At 50.9% G+C, this 14,168-nt stretch overlaps 1 protein-coding gene across 1 annotated transcript; it reads left to right on the top strand.

Annotated features, from left to right (window-relative positions):
• The first annotated feature begins 3,863 nt into the window (after positions 1-3,863).
• On the top strand, positions 3,864-12,949 carry LOC111530382 (putative speedy protein-like protein 3). Its single transcript, XM_031936120.1, has 8 exons — positions 3,864-4,027; positions 4,489-4,664; positions 5,678-5,896; positions 7,520-7,738; positions 8,775-8,833; positions 10,368-10,453; positions 12,500-12,743; positions 12,866-12,949. Exons 1-8 carry the CDS (start codon positions 3,864-3,866, stop codon positions 12,947-12,949), a joined length of 1,251 nt encoding a protein of 416 aa, XP_031791980.1.
• Positions 12,950-14,168: the final 1,219 nt, after the last annotated feature.

The following is a 14,168-nucleotide window of genomic DNA, read 5'->3' on the forward strand; positions in this document are numbered from 1 at the left end:
TGACGAGCAGGTAGTAACAGCTCAAGGTGCCTAGGCTAAACTCCCTAGGCAACAGGAGGATAGGGACACTATCTTCCTCGAGGCTTACATTTCAAAGACAAGACTCTCAGGCTCTTGAGAACAAAATTCCTGGGTTGTGGCCGGGCGGCATGGCTCACGCCTGTAATCCCAGCACTTTGGGAGGCCAAGGCAGGTAGATCACCTGAGGTCAGGAGTTCAAGACCAGCCAGACCAACAAGGTAAAACCCTGTCTCTAATAAAAATACAAAAATTAGCCAGGCGTGGTGGCAGGCGCCTGCAGTCTCAGCTACTCAGGAGGTTGAGATGGGAGAATTGCTTGAACCCGGGAAGTGGAGGTTGCAGTGAGTCAAGATCGTACCACTGCACTCCAGCCTGGGTGACAGGCAAGATTTTGTCTCAAAAAAAAAAAAAAAAAAAAAAAAAAATTCCTGGGTTGTAACTGGGTTGTAATGTTGGCAAGAAGTTCATTTACCTTTTTAAAAGATTTAGATACATATCAAACGCACAAAAGTTATTTATATTAGAAGGTTTATCAAGGAAATACTCTTTAAAAAGGAGAGGAGAGGCCAGGCACGGTGGCTCATTTCTGTAATCCCAGCACTTTGGGAGGCCAAGGCAGGTGGATCATGAGGTCAGGAGATGGAGACCATCCTGACTAACACAGTGAAACCCCATCTCTACTAAAAATACAAAAAAAAAAAAAATTAGCCGAGCGTGGTGGCGGGCACCTGTAGTCCCAAGTACTCAGGAGGCTGAGGCAGGAGAACCATGTGAACCCGGGAGGCGGAGCTTGCAGTGAACCCAGATCACACCACTGCACTCCAACCTGGGTGACTGAGCAAGACTCCATCTCAAAAAAAGAAAAAAAAAAAAAAAAAAAAAGGAGAGGAGAAAAGGTTAATTTACCTTTTGGCCTAATAAGATAAATTTAATTTTTTTTTTTTTTTTTAGAAAATCCATACAGTGAGGGCTGGGCACAGTAGCTCACATCTGTAGTCCCAGCACTTTGGGAGGCCAAGGCAGGTGGATTGCTTGAGACAAGGAGTTCGAGACCAGCCTGGGCAACATGGCGAAACCCCATCTGTACTACAAGTACAAAAATTAGCTGGGTATGGTGGTTTGCGCCTATTGTCCCAGCTGCTCTGGAGGCTGAGGCATGAGAACCGCTTGAATGTGGGAGGCAGAGGTTGCAGTGAGCCAAGATTGAGCCGTTACAACCCAGTCTGGACAACAAGAGCGAGACTCTGTCTCAAAAAATAAAAAATAAAAATAAAAAACAAAAACAAAGAGCCTCTTTTCCATCTCCCCGCCACAGAGTTGTCTTCAGTAATTTCATTTGCTTTTTTCCTCAGAGTTTCCTGGGTTTCTGGGTCCCAGAAGGGGAAGCTCTCTTCAAGGTACAGAAACTATGACTCCGCAGAGAACCGCAGAGACGGCAGCATGACCAGAGCCCGGTCAGGTGCGGGGAGGCTGCTGGGCTGAGACTCGGGCTGACCTTCCGCTCAGGTCGACTTATTCCCATCGGCACCAAAGCCGCTGAAGGGGGTCATCCAACAGCAAAGGAAGCGGGGGCACAGCTTGGAGGCTGTTTCAGAAGATCCCACTGAGCCGAGGACTCAAGGCCTGGCCACAGCCCTCCCAAGTGAGGCCCAGAGCATATTTCACCACGCTCAGAAAACTTTATCTGCTCATTTCAGTCCACAGTGACTTTACTTTATGATCTCTCTTGCACTGTCCAACCCAGAAAATTCCAAACCTGAATGGATTCCAGTGATGGAGTTAAATCAGGCCCCACCTCAGTTTCTGAACTAGAATCAACAGGGCTAGGCCCCAGCATCTGTATCTTAATGTTCCTCCATGTCATCCCGAAAGGCTGGTATTTGCAAATCCTTTTGGGGAGTGAAGGGTTTTTTAGAGACAGGCCTCACTCTGATGCCCAGCCTGGAATGCAATGGTGGGATCACAGCTCACTGCAGCCTTGAACTCCCGGCCGCAACAAATCCTCCCACCTTGGCCAACCAAAGTGTTGGGATTACAGGAGTGACCACTGTGTCCGGCCAGGAAAGCCCTTCCGTTTCACTTGAATGATATTTCGGCAGCATACCTACAGCCATTGTTGTATTGAACTGCATCACTGCAGGAAAAGAAAAGGTCAGAGGTGGCTGTTTTGCTTTTTTTCTGAATGTATCAGACCAAATCTGGGCTAGCCTTTTTTTTTTTTTTTTTTGGGTGGTGTCTCGCTCTGTCACCCAGGCTGGAGTGCAGTGGCGCAATCTCGGCTCACTGCAACTTCTGCCTTCCAGGTTCAAGCAATTCTCCTGCCTCAGCCGCCCAAGTAGCTGGAATTACAGATGTGTACCCCCACACCCAGCTAATTTTTTCCGTATTTTTAGTAGAGATGGATTTCAACATGTTGGCCAGGCTGGTCTCGAACTTCTGACCTCTGGTGATCTGTCTGCCTCGGCTTCTTAAAGTGATAGGACTATAGGCATGAGCCACCGTGCCTGGTTTGCCCATTTTTTGACAATGTGTCAATATCATGTAAGATGGGCACTGCCTCAGTGTAGTGTGTCTAGACAAGGTGGCCAGAAGAGAGAGGAATATGCAAACCAGGCTTGAAGATGGGTTAAATCAGAGCTTTTCATTCCACGAAAGAGAAATTTTAATGGGGTCAGAACATTGATCTTCTAATCTTTGAAAGCCTTTTAACTAGGAGAGAGACAGCAAACTGTTTTGTTGTAGAAAGACCCACCCAACTCTGACGGTTTAAAGGGTCATGAATGCAAATTTGAACTCTAGAAAAGCAGAGCTTCCTAACAATGGGACTTCCACAGCACTGGGATCTGCTTCCTCATTCAGTTTGTGCCTTTCCCATGAGCCACAGACTCCCAGGAGAGCCACAGCCCATTAGGAAGCCGTGTGGGACTCACTCACAGGTTCTTTATTTTTTTCAGACGGAGTTTTGCTCTTGTTGCCCAGGCTGCCCTGCAATGGTGCGATCTTGACTCACTGCAACCTCCACACCCCGAGTTCAAGTGATTCTCCAGCCCAGCACTCCCGAGTAGCTGGGATACAGGCACCCACCACCATGCCTGGCTAATTTTTTGTATTTTTAGTAGAGATGGGGTTTCACCATGTTGGCCAGGCTGGGCTCAAACTCCTGACCTCAAGTGATCCACCCCCTTTTGGCCTCCCAAAATGCTGGGATTACAGGCATGAGCCACTGAGGATGGCCAGGAACCCCTAGGTTTTTCGGATGGTCTCTGAATGTCATGTAACTCTTTCATTTTTTTATCAAAAAAACTTTTTTGACACAACGTCTTGCTGTGTTGCCCTGACTGGAGTGCGGTGGCCAGATCATAGCTTACTGCAGTTTCCAACTCCTGGGCTCAAGCCATCTTCCTGTCGCATGAGTCTCCCAAGTAGTTGGAACACAGGTGCCAACAACCACACCTGGCTAATTTGGTTTGGTTTTGTTTTTTTAGAGATGAGGAGCTTGCTATGTTGCCTACACTGGTCTTTAACTGCTGGCCTCAGGCAATCTTCCACCTTTGGCCACCCAAAGTGCCGGGATTACAAGCATGAGAGACTGCACACAGCTGAGATTTTTCGATTTAGTCTTTTTGTACATGCAATATTTTATTCATAGAATCCATAAATGGTAGGGAAATTTCTGAGTTCAGAGCAATACATGTGATAGAAAACATGATATATACACTAGAGTTTCTTAGCCGAACTGGAGGGGCTGGTGTTAGGTAATCCATGGACTCCCTGAAACTGGGGACACCAGTGGAAATATGTGTGAGCTCATGGGCAGATTCCTATGATTTTCAGGCCTCAAAATGTCTCTTAGGGCAGAGGACGCGTGTACCCCCAGTACAGAATCTCGGACAGTGAATGTCAGTGAACATTCGGCAGAAAAGCTCTGCCAAATTGAGTGCTCTGATGTGACTTTTTCATCAAGTCAATGTTCCTGGGATCTCTTGTACATGATCATCTCACTCTTGTCAGGTTTCGTTTCTGCTTCCCCTAGTTCTTTCCCACCCTGTTCCCTCTCCCACGGCACTGGACTCTGAAATGGGCATGTACAGAGAAGAGGAGACCCCAAGATGCTTCAGGCTTTGAGTGGAGAGGACACAGCCTCTGCTGGGACAGGGAACAGAGGGACACAGAGACACTGAAGATGCTTGTGGACAGTGGTCTGAGGTCGGGACAGTGGCAGGAGATACCATTCACCCAGGATCTCCGGGACAAGAGATCAGTCTGGCAGTTACATGTGTTTTTCTTTAAACTGGTTGCCAGGTTGGAATGGCCAATGACATCAGAGATTCCAACCTTCCTGATTGGAGGACCAGACTCCGTCGGCGCCTAGGAGCTGAGGTGGACAATAGCATCTTCTCAGAGCTGTTCGCCACTCCTGACTTCTCCCAGACTTGAGAATTCACAACACGCTCTTCTGGCTCCTAGTGGAGTCCAGAAAAAGGCCTTGGACAGAACAGAGACTAGGTTCTGTGGGATGGAACAGATTTTGGGAAAGATCACGACCCTGCTCCCCGAGGATAAGGAGGAGAGCCCCCAACCGAACACCTCAGGGTACCCCCTCCTCCAGGAGGTAGTGGATGATGAAGTGTCGGGACCATCAGGTGAGGGGACTGGAGGAAGAAGAGGTGGGATAGGATGGACTAACTCAAAGGAAGGAGCAGGGTGCAGTGGCTCAGGCCTGTAACCCCAACACTTTGGGAGGCCAAGGCGGGCAGATCACCTGAGGTCAGGAGTTCAAGACCAGCCTGGCCAACATGGTGAAACCCCATTTCTACTAAAAGTACAAAAATTAGCCAGGTGGTAATGGTGCGTGCCTGTAATCCCAGCTATTTGGAAGGTTGACACAAGAGAATTACTTGAGCCTGGGAGGAAGAGGTTGTAGTGAGCCAAGATCACGCTACTGCACTCCAGTCTGTGTGAAAGAGTGAGACGCTGTCTCAAAAAAAAAAAAAAAAAAAGGGTCAGAGGTCAGGAAGGAGAACCTGAGGAGGGTGTGTGGGAAGAATGGAGAAACTCAGGCCAGGTGCAGTGGCTAACACCTGTAATCCCAGCACTTTGGGAGGCCAAGGCAGGAGGGTCACTTGAGGCCAGGAGTTTGAGATCAGCCTGGCCAAGATGGTGAAACCCCCTCTCTACTAAAAATACAAAATGGAGCTGGGCATTATGGCAGGCACCTGTAATCCCAGCTACCAGAGAGGCTGAGGCAGGAGAATAACTGGAATCCAGGAGATGGATGTTGCAGTGAGTTGAGATTGCACCACTACACTCCAGCCTGGGTGACAAAGCAAGATTCTGTCTCGAAACAAAAAAAAGAAAAGGAGGGACTCAGAGAGCCAGGGACTAGGGAAGAACATGAGGACGTGTTCTGAGGACACAGAGACAGAAGAATTGGGAGGAGAAGGAGTGGCACGTGGGGTTGAGGAGAGGAGAAAGTCAGAAAGATGGCTTGGAAGCCAGCAGTCTACAAGGCTGGGGAGGATGGAGAGTGGTTTGGGGTTTAGGGTCGGGGTCTAAGGTGATCAGGGGAGGATGGAGAGTGGTTTGGGGTTCGGGGTCGGGGTCTAAGGTGATCAGTTGCAGAAGCATTACACGGTGCTCTGGTTTCCTTACTCAGCCCCTGGGGTAGATCCCAGCCCCTCATGTAGGTCCCTTTGCTGGAAAAGGAAGAGGGAGTGGTCGGACCACTCTGAGGAGGAGCCAGAGAAGGAGCTCGCCCCTGAGCCTGAGGAGACCTGGGTGGTGGAGACGCTGTGTGGGCTCAAGATGAAGCTGAAGCGACGGCGAGTGTCACCTGTGCTCCCCGAGCACCACGAGGCCTTCAATAGCCAGCTCGGTAGGAGGACACCCCAGAGAGCACCTCCAATCCTGTTCTTGTAAAAGAGAGGAAATTTCCAATAACCACTCTTTTCCAATGGGAAAAATATGCCCCTAGTGGGCGAGCTCTCCATGTGGGAGGATTCAGAAGTGATCACTCATGAGGGACGCTTAGGAGAAGATAGAGGATTAGGCTAGACTTGATAAAGGTGGGCGCTTGGAGAAGAAAGCTTGGTTTCGGCTGGGCACGGTGGCTCACGCCTGTAATCCCAGCACTTTGGGAGGCCGAGGCGGGCGGATCACGAGGTCAGGAGATAAAGATCATCCTGGCTAACACGGTGAAACCCCGTCTCTACTAAAAACACAAAAAATTAGCCAGGCGTGGTGACGGGCGCCTGTAGTCCCAGCTACTCGGGAGGCTGAGGCAGGAGAATCGCGTGAACCCGGGAGGCAGAGCTTGCAGTGAGCCGAGATTGCGCCACTGCACTCCAGCCTGGGCGACAGAGCGAGACTCCATCTCGAAAAAAAGAAAAAAAGAAAGCTTGGTTTCAGGCCAGGCGCGGTGGCTCACACCTGAGATCCCAGCACATTGGGAGGCTGAGTCAAGGGGACTCCTTGAACTCAGGATTTTGAGGCTGCAGTGAGCTATGACTGTACCACTACATTCCAGCCTGGATGACCCAGCAAAATCCTGTGTCTAAAGAAAAACAAAGCCCAGGTGTGGTAGCTCATGCCTGTAATCCCAGTACTTTGGGAGGCCGAGACGGGTGGATCACTTGAGGTCAGTTGTTTGAGACCAACCAGACCAATATAGCGAAACCTCACTTATACTAACAATACAAAAATTAGCCAGGCGTGGTGGTGCACGCCTGTAATCCCAGCTACTTGGGAGGCTGAGACAGGAGAATCGCTTGAACCTGGGAGGTGGAGGTTGCTTTCAGCCAAAATACTATCACCGAACTCCAGTCTGGGTGATAGAGTGAGAACCTGTCTAAAAAAAAAAAAAAAGAAGAAGAAGGAAGGGCCCAGAAGTCAGGAAGGAGCATGTGAGGAGGGTATGTGAGAAGAATGGAGGTACTGAGGCAGCATGCAGTGGCTCAACACCTGTAATCCCAGCACTCTGGGAGGCCAAGGCAGGCGGATCACTTGAGGCCAGAAGTTTGAGACCAGCCTGACCAACATGGTGAAACCCTGTCTCTTCCAGAAGTACAAAAATGAGCTGGGCGTTATAGCGGGCACTTGTAATCCCAGCTACTCGGGAGGCTTAGGCAGGAGAATCACTGGAACTGGGGAGACAGAGGTTGCAGTGAGCCGAGATCGCACCACTACACTCCAGCCTAGACCACAAAGCAAGACTGTGTCTCAAAAAAAAAAAAGAAAAAGAAAAAGAAAAGGGACTCAGAGAGCCAGGGACCAGGGAAGGACATGAGGAAGTGTTCTGAGGACAGAGAAACGGGACAATGGGGAGGAGACAGAGCGGCACATGGGGCTCAGCAGAGGAGACAGACAGAAGGAAAGATGGCTTGGAGAAGTCAGCAGTCTGCGAGGCTGGGGAGGATGGAGAGTGCTTTGGGGTTTGGGGTCGGGGTCTAAGGTGATCAATTGCAGAAGCATTACACAGTGGTCTGATTTCTTTAATCAGCCCCTGGGGTAGATCCCAGCCCCTGGTGTAGGTCCCTTTGCTGGAAAAGGAAGAGGGAGTGGTCGGACCACTCTGAGGAGGAGCCAGAGAAGGAGCTCGCCCCTGAGCCTGAGGAGACCTGGGTGGCGGAGACGCTGTGTGGCCTCAAGATGAAGCTGAAGCGACGGCGAGTGTCGTCCGTGCTCCCCGAGCACCACGAGGCCTTCAACAGGCTGCTTGGTAGGAGGACACCCCAGAGAGCACCTTTAATCCTGTTCTTTCTAAAAAGAGGAAACTTCCAATAACCACACTTTTCCAATGCAAACAATATGCCCCTACTGGGTGAGCTCTCCATGTGGGAGGACTCTGAAGTGATCACTAATGAGGGACGCCTAGGAGACAATAGAGGATTACGCTAGACTTGATAAAGGTCAGTGCTTGGGATAAGAAAGTTTGGTTTCGGGCCAGGCGTGGTGGCTCATGCTTGAGATCCCAGCACGTTGGGAGGCTGAGGGAAGAAGATTGCTTGAACTCAGGACTTTGAGGATGTAATGAGCTATGACTCCACCACTGCACTCCAGCCTGGGTGACACAGCAAAACACTGTCTCAAAAGAAAAACCAAGGCTGGGCATGGTAGCTCAGGCCTGTAATCCCAGCTACGAGGGAGGCTGAGACAGGAGAATCGCTTAAACCCGGGAGGCAGAGGTTGCAGTGACCCGAGATTGCGCCACTGCATTCCATCCTGGCCCACAGAGAGAGACTCTGTCTCAAAATAAATTAATAAATACATGAAAATAAAAATCAAATAAAGAAAAACAAAATCAATAAACAAAGACAGCGGTTTCAGCTATGCCCTCTGAAACTTAATGTCTCTTACTAACTTTTCTAAACCTAAGTGTCTCCATCCATAGTGGGGGATACCAAGGCCATGGTCACACCCTGATGTGACTGTCTCATGAGGAAATGATGGGAATTCCTTTATGACTCTGCAGCGGTCCCTCCGGGTCTGCTGGGAGGGCGTCCTGGCTTATTCCCAGCCCTACATCCTGTAGATTCTCACACCCAGGGCCTCCTTCAGCCTCCTTCCAGGGGAGTCTCAGAGCAGGAGCCTCCCTCCCTTGCTCAGTGAAAGTCATTCTCCCCTCTCCCATCCACTTCACCGGTGGCCACAATCCTGAGACTTCCCCACCGGAGGCTCATTTCTCCTCGCTGCCCTGCTGCTCCCACGGAAACCCTGTCCTGCTTCTCACACTGACATCTGCTCTCTCACCACAGAGGATCCTGTCATTAAAAGATTCCTGGCCTGGGACAAAGATCTGAGGGTGTCGGACAAGGTAAGGTTGTTCTCTATGTAACTATGCTCCTGTTTCAACACACGGCCTGGGGGAGGGCACCGCATCAAAACCCACAGTGCTCCCTCGACCACCTCCCACCAGATACTCCTACAGTCTTTTGTGTGTGTGTATGTCTGTGTGTGTGTGTGTGTGAGACAGAGTCTTGCCCAGGTTGAAGGGCAGTGTCTTGATCTTGACTCCCTGCAGCCAACGGCTCCCGGGTTCAAGTGATTCTCCTGCCTCAGCCTCCAAACAGCTGGAATTAGAGAGGTGAACCACCACGCCTGGCTAATTTTTGTGTTTTTAGTAGAGACGGGGTTTTGCCATGTTGGCCAGGTTGGTCCTGAATACCTGACCTCACGTGGTCCACCCACCATGGCCTCCCAAAGTGCTGAGATTACAGATGTCAGCCACTGTGCCCGACCAGCTACCACAGTCTTGAGTCTTGGCACACATATATATATTTTTTAAGACGCAGTCTCGCTCTGTCGCCCAGGCTGGAGTGCAGTGTCCGGATCTCAGCTCACTGGAAGCTTCGCCTCCCGGGTTTACGCCATTCTCCTTCCTCAGCCTCCCGAGTAGCTGGGACTACAGGTGCCCGCCACCTTGCCCGGCTAGTTTTTTGTATTTTTTAGTAGAGACGGGGTTTCACCGTGTTAGCCAGGATGGTCTCGATCTCCTGACCTCGTGATCCACCCATCTCGGCCTCCCAAAGTGCTGGGATTATAGGCTTGACCTACTGCGCCCAGCCACCCCACACTTTTTTTTTTTTTTTTTTTTTCTGAGACAGAGTCTAGCTCTGCTCCCCAGGATGGAGTGCAGTGGCATGATCACAGCTCACTGAAGCCTCTAATTCTTGGGCTCAAGCAATCCTCTTGCCTCAGTCTCCTGAGGAGCTGGGACTAGCACATGCTACCAGGCTCAACTAATTTTTGAAATCTTTGGAGAAACAGGGTCTCTCTATGTTGCCCAGGTTGTTCTCGAACCACTGGGTTCACATGATCCTCCTGTCTCCACCTCTCAAACTACCGGCATCACAGGCTCCAGCCGCCACTCCCGGCTATTCTTGGTCTTTTTGTGAGTTGTCAGCATCTCCCTCAGGACTCTGCTGGTCTCTTGCAAAGTGAATGAACAGTCCCTGCCTCTCCTACGGGTCCTCTGGGATCTGAGCCCTGGGTCACAGTCTGGCCGCAGCCCTGAAGCTCCTGGCCCCTCTACTCTCTGCTCTTTGGGACAGTTCTCTGCCTGGCACACAAAAGACCCTCCTGACACCAGCCCACCTAGACACATCCCCTCCAGAGATCCCATCAGAATGCACCATTCTGGGAGCATCACCGAAAACCCTTCCTCCAGCTTCTCGGATTTGCATCCGACCTTCGAATATCCCTCCACCCCGCAAATGAGTACAGCTACCCCAACACTGAGGTCCCTTCTCTGAGGTGCAGCCCTTCCCCAGACCCTCATTCCTCCTCTCCACAATCTTCCTCTTCCAAGATGTGACCTCTCCCTTTTTGTGTTCCTTTCTCTCCATCAGTATCTCCTGGCTATGGTCATAGCGTATTTTAGCCGGGCCGGCCTCTTCTCCTGGCAATACCAACGCATTCATTTCTTCCTGGCTCTGTGAGTGGTTTGCGTCCTCCTATCCGTCAATATCCAATGCCCTGGGACAGCGGGGGAAGTGGGATTCCAGCCTGTCATTTATCCTTTCACCTATTTGTCCTCTTTACTCTGTGTACAAAAAAGACAGGATTATACTATCTTGTTCTTAGACTGTTGTTTCTAAAAAGAAACTCAGGCTGGGTGCAGTGGCTCATGCCTGTAATACCAGCATTTTGGGAGGCCGAGGCAGGTGTATCACCTGAGGTCAGGAGTTTGAGACCAGCCTGGCCAACATGGCCAAACCCTATCTCTACTAAAAATAGAAAAATTAGCCGGGCATGGTGGTGTGCACCTGTAATCCCAGCTACTCAGGAGGCTGAGGCAAGAGAACCCTTTGAACCCAGGAGGTGGAGGTTGCAGTAAGCTAAGGTTGAGCTACTGCACTCCAGCCTGGGTGACAGAGCAAGACTTTTTCCCAAAAAAAAAAAAAAAAAAAGCCAAAAAAACAAACTCCAACCCCGCTGTACAAATAAAAGAAAAAAACAAAAGTAACCATAAACCACTCCTAAGGGGAGAAGAAAAGGGAAAAGGAGCGGAGGAGCAGACACGGCACTTCCCCCAGCAAGCAGCCTTTCTGGTTCTTCTCTCACTCCTTCCCACATCAACCGCAAATGCCATCGACCTCCTCCGGGTTCCCATGACGGAGATCACAGTTCAAGTCCCCCCTGCGTCACTCGAATCCACTGTCAAATGCTCCCTGACGGGGTCTCCTGGAGTCTCTCCCCAAGCCAGGGGGCTTCCTAGTGCAGCCTGAGCATCTTTCCAAAGCACAACGCCCTCACTGCCCACCTGAACAACTTCCTTAGCAGATGTCTTTCTAAATCGGGCCAGGGTCCACAGTGCCAATTCCACGCTCTCTACAATTTCTACAACCACACTGGCTCGCCATCTTGCTGTTTCCTGGCTTGGCTTCACTGCTCCTTCCAAATGCCCTCCACTGACTTTGCGTTTGTGTTTTCTGTCTGGGTGTCCCGCACACATGTGGTTCTGAAGGGAAGGACACATTCCTTGAAGTCAGTTCACCCCACAGCCTCTGTCGTGCCTTCCCTCATCTTCCAACTTCGCCATGCCCGTAGCTCTCCAGTTACATCCTATGATAATGTGACACTGGGATTAGGTCATCTGCCCTGATTACTCCCAGTCCCATTAGACTAGATGCCTGTACAAGGCAGGGTCCTGGCAAAATATCAATGTATCCAGTTTCTTTTATTTTTTTGAGACAGATTTGTCCTGTCCCCCAAGGTGGAGTGCAGTGTTGAGATCATAGCTCACTGCAGCCTCCATGTCCTGGACTCAAGCGATCCTCCCACCTTAGCCTCTTGATTAACTGCGACTACAGGGCTGTGCCACCACACCTGGACAGTTATTTATTTATTGAGACAGAGTGTTGCTGTGCCCCTCAGGCTGGAATGGAGTGGCAAATCTCGGCTCACTGCAACCTCTGCCTCCTGGGTTCACACAATTCTTATGCTTCAGCCTCTTGAGTAGCTAGGACTAATGGCTGTGCCACCACACCGGGCTGATTTTTGCATTTTTCGTAGAGATGGGGTTTCTCCATGTTGACCAGGCTGGTCTCAAACTCCTGGTCTCAAGCAATCCACCCGCTTCAGTCTTCCAAAGTGCTGGGATTACAGGCATGAGCCACCACGTCCGGCGTATATTTTATATTTTTAATAGAGACGAGGGTCTTGCAACGTTGCCCAGCCCCATTTCAAACTCCTGGCCTCAAGTGATCCTCCTGCTTCGGCCTCCCAATGTGTTGGGGTTCCACGCGTAAGCCACCACTCTTGGTCACCAGTTGGGTTTTTGTCTCTATCCTGAAGGAGTGGGAGACGCCCTTCAGCAGGTCTCTGTCCAGCAGATCCCTCGGAGGAAGGCGTGACTCTCTGCAGGGTGGGTGCCAGTCCTCAGCTGAGGACGGTTCCCTGCCCTCCTCTGGGAAGCTGACCTCAGCCGGAGGTCTCTCCTGGTGGTGCCCCTAAGCAGTAACCTGATTTCTGTCCCCAGCTACCTGGCCAATGACATGGAGGAGGACTGCGAGACCCCCAAACAAAACATCATCTACTTCCTGTACAGGAAGACCCGCTCTCAGATACCCTGGTTCCGTAAGCGTCGGTTCCAGTCCTTCTATTCCATGCGCCGGGGGGCCAGGAAGAACCCCTCTCAGAAAGCCTTGTTTCATAAGCTTCGGTTCCAGTTCTTCCGTTCCATGGGCTTCAGGGCTTGGGTTTCCCTGGAGGAATTGGAAGAGGTGGGTGGGGCATGGGGATGTGGGGGAGGTGGGGAGGAATCGGGTGGGCTGGAGGCTGGACGAGGGCAGGGAGGGGTATCCTGGCGAGTCCCCATCTTCTCAGAGGGCGTTTGTTTTTCCAGATCCAGGCTTATGACCCAGAGCACTGGGTGTGGACGCGAGATCGCGCCACCCTTCCTAGAGCTCCAGGGACCATGGAGGCCTGAGGTCATCGGCCTGAGAGAAGGTACATCTGCTTCCTCCGGGGTAAAGAAAGAATATTGGGGTCTATTTCGGAAATCCGAGGAACCAATTGCTTGATCCAGCTGCAAGCCTGGGCAACGTGGCGAGATTCCATCTCACCAAAAATACAAAAATTAGCTAGGCGATGTGGGAGGCATCTCCACTCCCAACTACTCAGGAGGCTGAGGTGGGAGGATCGCTGGAGCCTGGGAGGTCAGGGCTGCAGGGAGCCCTGATCCCGCTACTGCACTCCACCCCGGGTGACAGAGTGAGACCCTGACTCAAAAATAATCACAAATACTGAGTTCGGGGAGGTTCATTATGACTGACGCACTTGAGTTACCGATTTGGGTTGAGGGTTCAGTGGAGCTTTGGTTTACATCTTGTGCAGCTGACCACGTTGAGCAGAGCATGAGACTTCATCATGAGGAGGTAGGATTATGGATTAGGCTTCTGGACTCCTGGTTCGTGATGTTGTCCCATTAGAAACAGATCTAGCATGGTTACAAGTTTAGCTCTGAAGTGACACAAAAGGTCCAGCTGTGATGAGGTCCAAAGCCACATTCTCTGAGGGTGTCCTACTGCCTGGGCAGACCCACCCAAAGTCCTTGCTATGAAGCAGATCACTGGGGCTGACCTTGGGTGTTCTGAGTTTTGGAGTCAGGGTCACCAAAGTGTAAGTATCACAGCTGAACACAGTGGTTCAGAAGCAGGGTATAGAATCAAAGTCAGGAGATAAAATTGCATTTCTCAATTGCTCTGAACTCTAGTTAGACTTGACGTGGGACGTGAATAACCCTCCTGTCCAGAGAGCTGCCTCCCTGAAGTGTGACATCCTCTCTCACTTCCAGAACACCGGGCCCGGGGAGATGCGGATTTTCAGCAAGAACTTTATTCCAATGCTAATGGGAGACACTAGGAAGGAGGAGAGGAGCCATTTGTGCAGATCATCTAGAAGAACCTGGACTGTTCTAGAAGGAGCTGAATACAGTGATCACGTTGTCCTCTTAGGACCGGGGGGCTACTTCTAGGAATCCATAGAGAACAGTGAGAATCCAGGGGTGTTTCTGGTTCCACCCTTTCCTGCGGCACCACCTCCCTTTTGATATTGCTGAATTCCAACCTCCCTGGGGCGGGACCTGGAGGTCCTGTTTTCTACGGACTTGGCTGCCGCAGTCCTGGAGCATTTGAAGGCACACGGCA

The sequence above is a fragment of the Piliocolobus tephrosceles genome, chromosome 8, assembly GCF_002776525.5.
Source record: "Piliocolobus tephrosceles isolate RC106 chromosome 8, ASM277652v3, whole genome shotgun sequence".
Taxonomy (NCBI): domain Eukaryota; kingdom Metazoa; phylum Chordata; class Mammalia; order Primates; family Cercopithecidae; genus Piliocolobus; species Piliocolobus tephrosceles.

Excerpts from the sequence above, each read along its gene's own strand:
- LOC111530382 (XM_031936120.1), top strand. The coding sequence starts at position 3,864 with ATGTCTCTTAGGGCAGAGGACGCGTGTACCCCCAGTACAGAATCTCGG. Across the intron at positions 4,028-4,488 it reads TACATGATCATCTCACTCTT|TGGAGTCCAGAAAAAGGCCT; the intron begins GTCAGGTTTCGT and ends TCTGGCTCCTAG. Across the intron at positions 4,665-5,677 it reads TGAAGTGTCGGGACCATCAG|CCCCTGGGGTAGATCCCAGC; the intron begins GTGAGGGGACTG and ends TTCCTTACTCAG.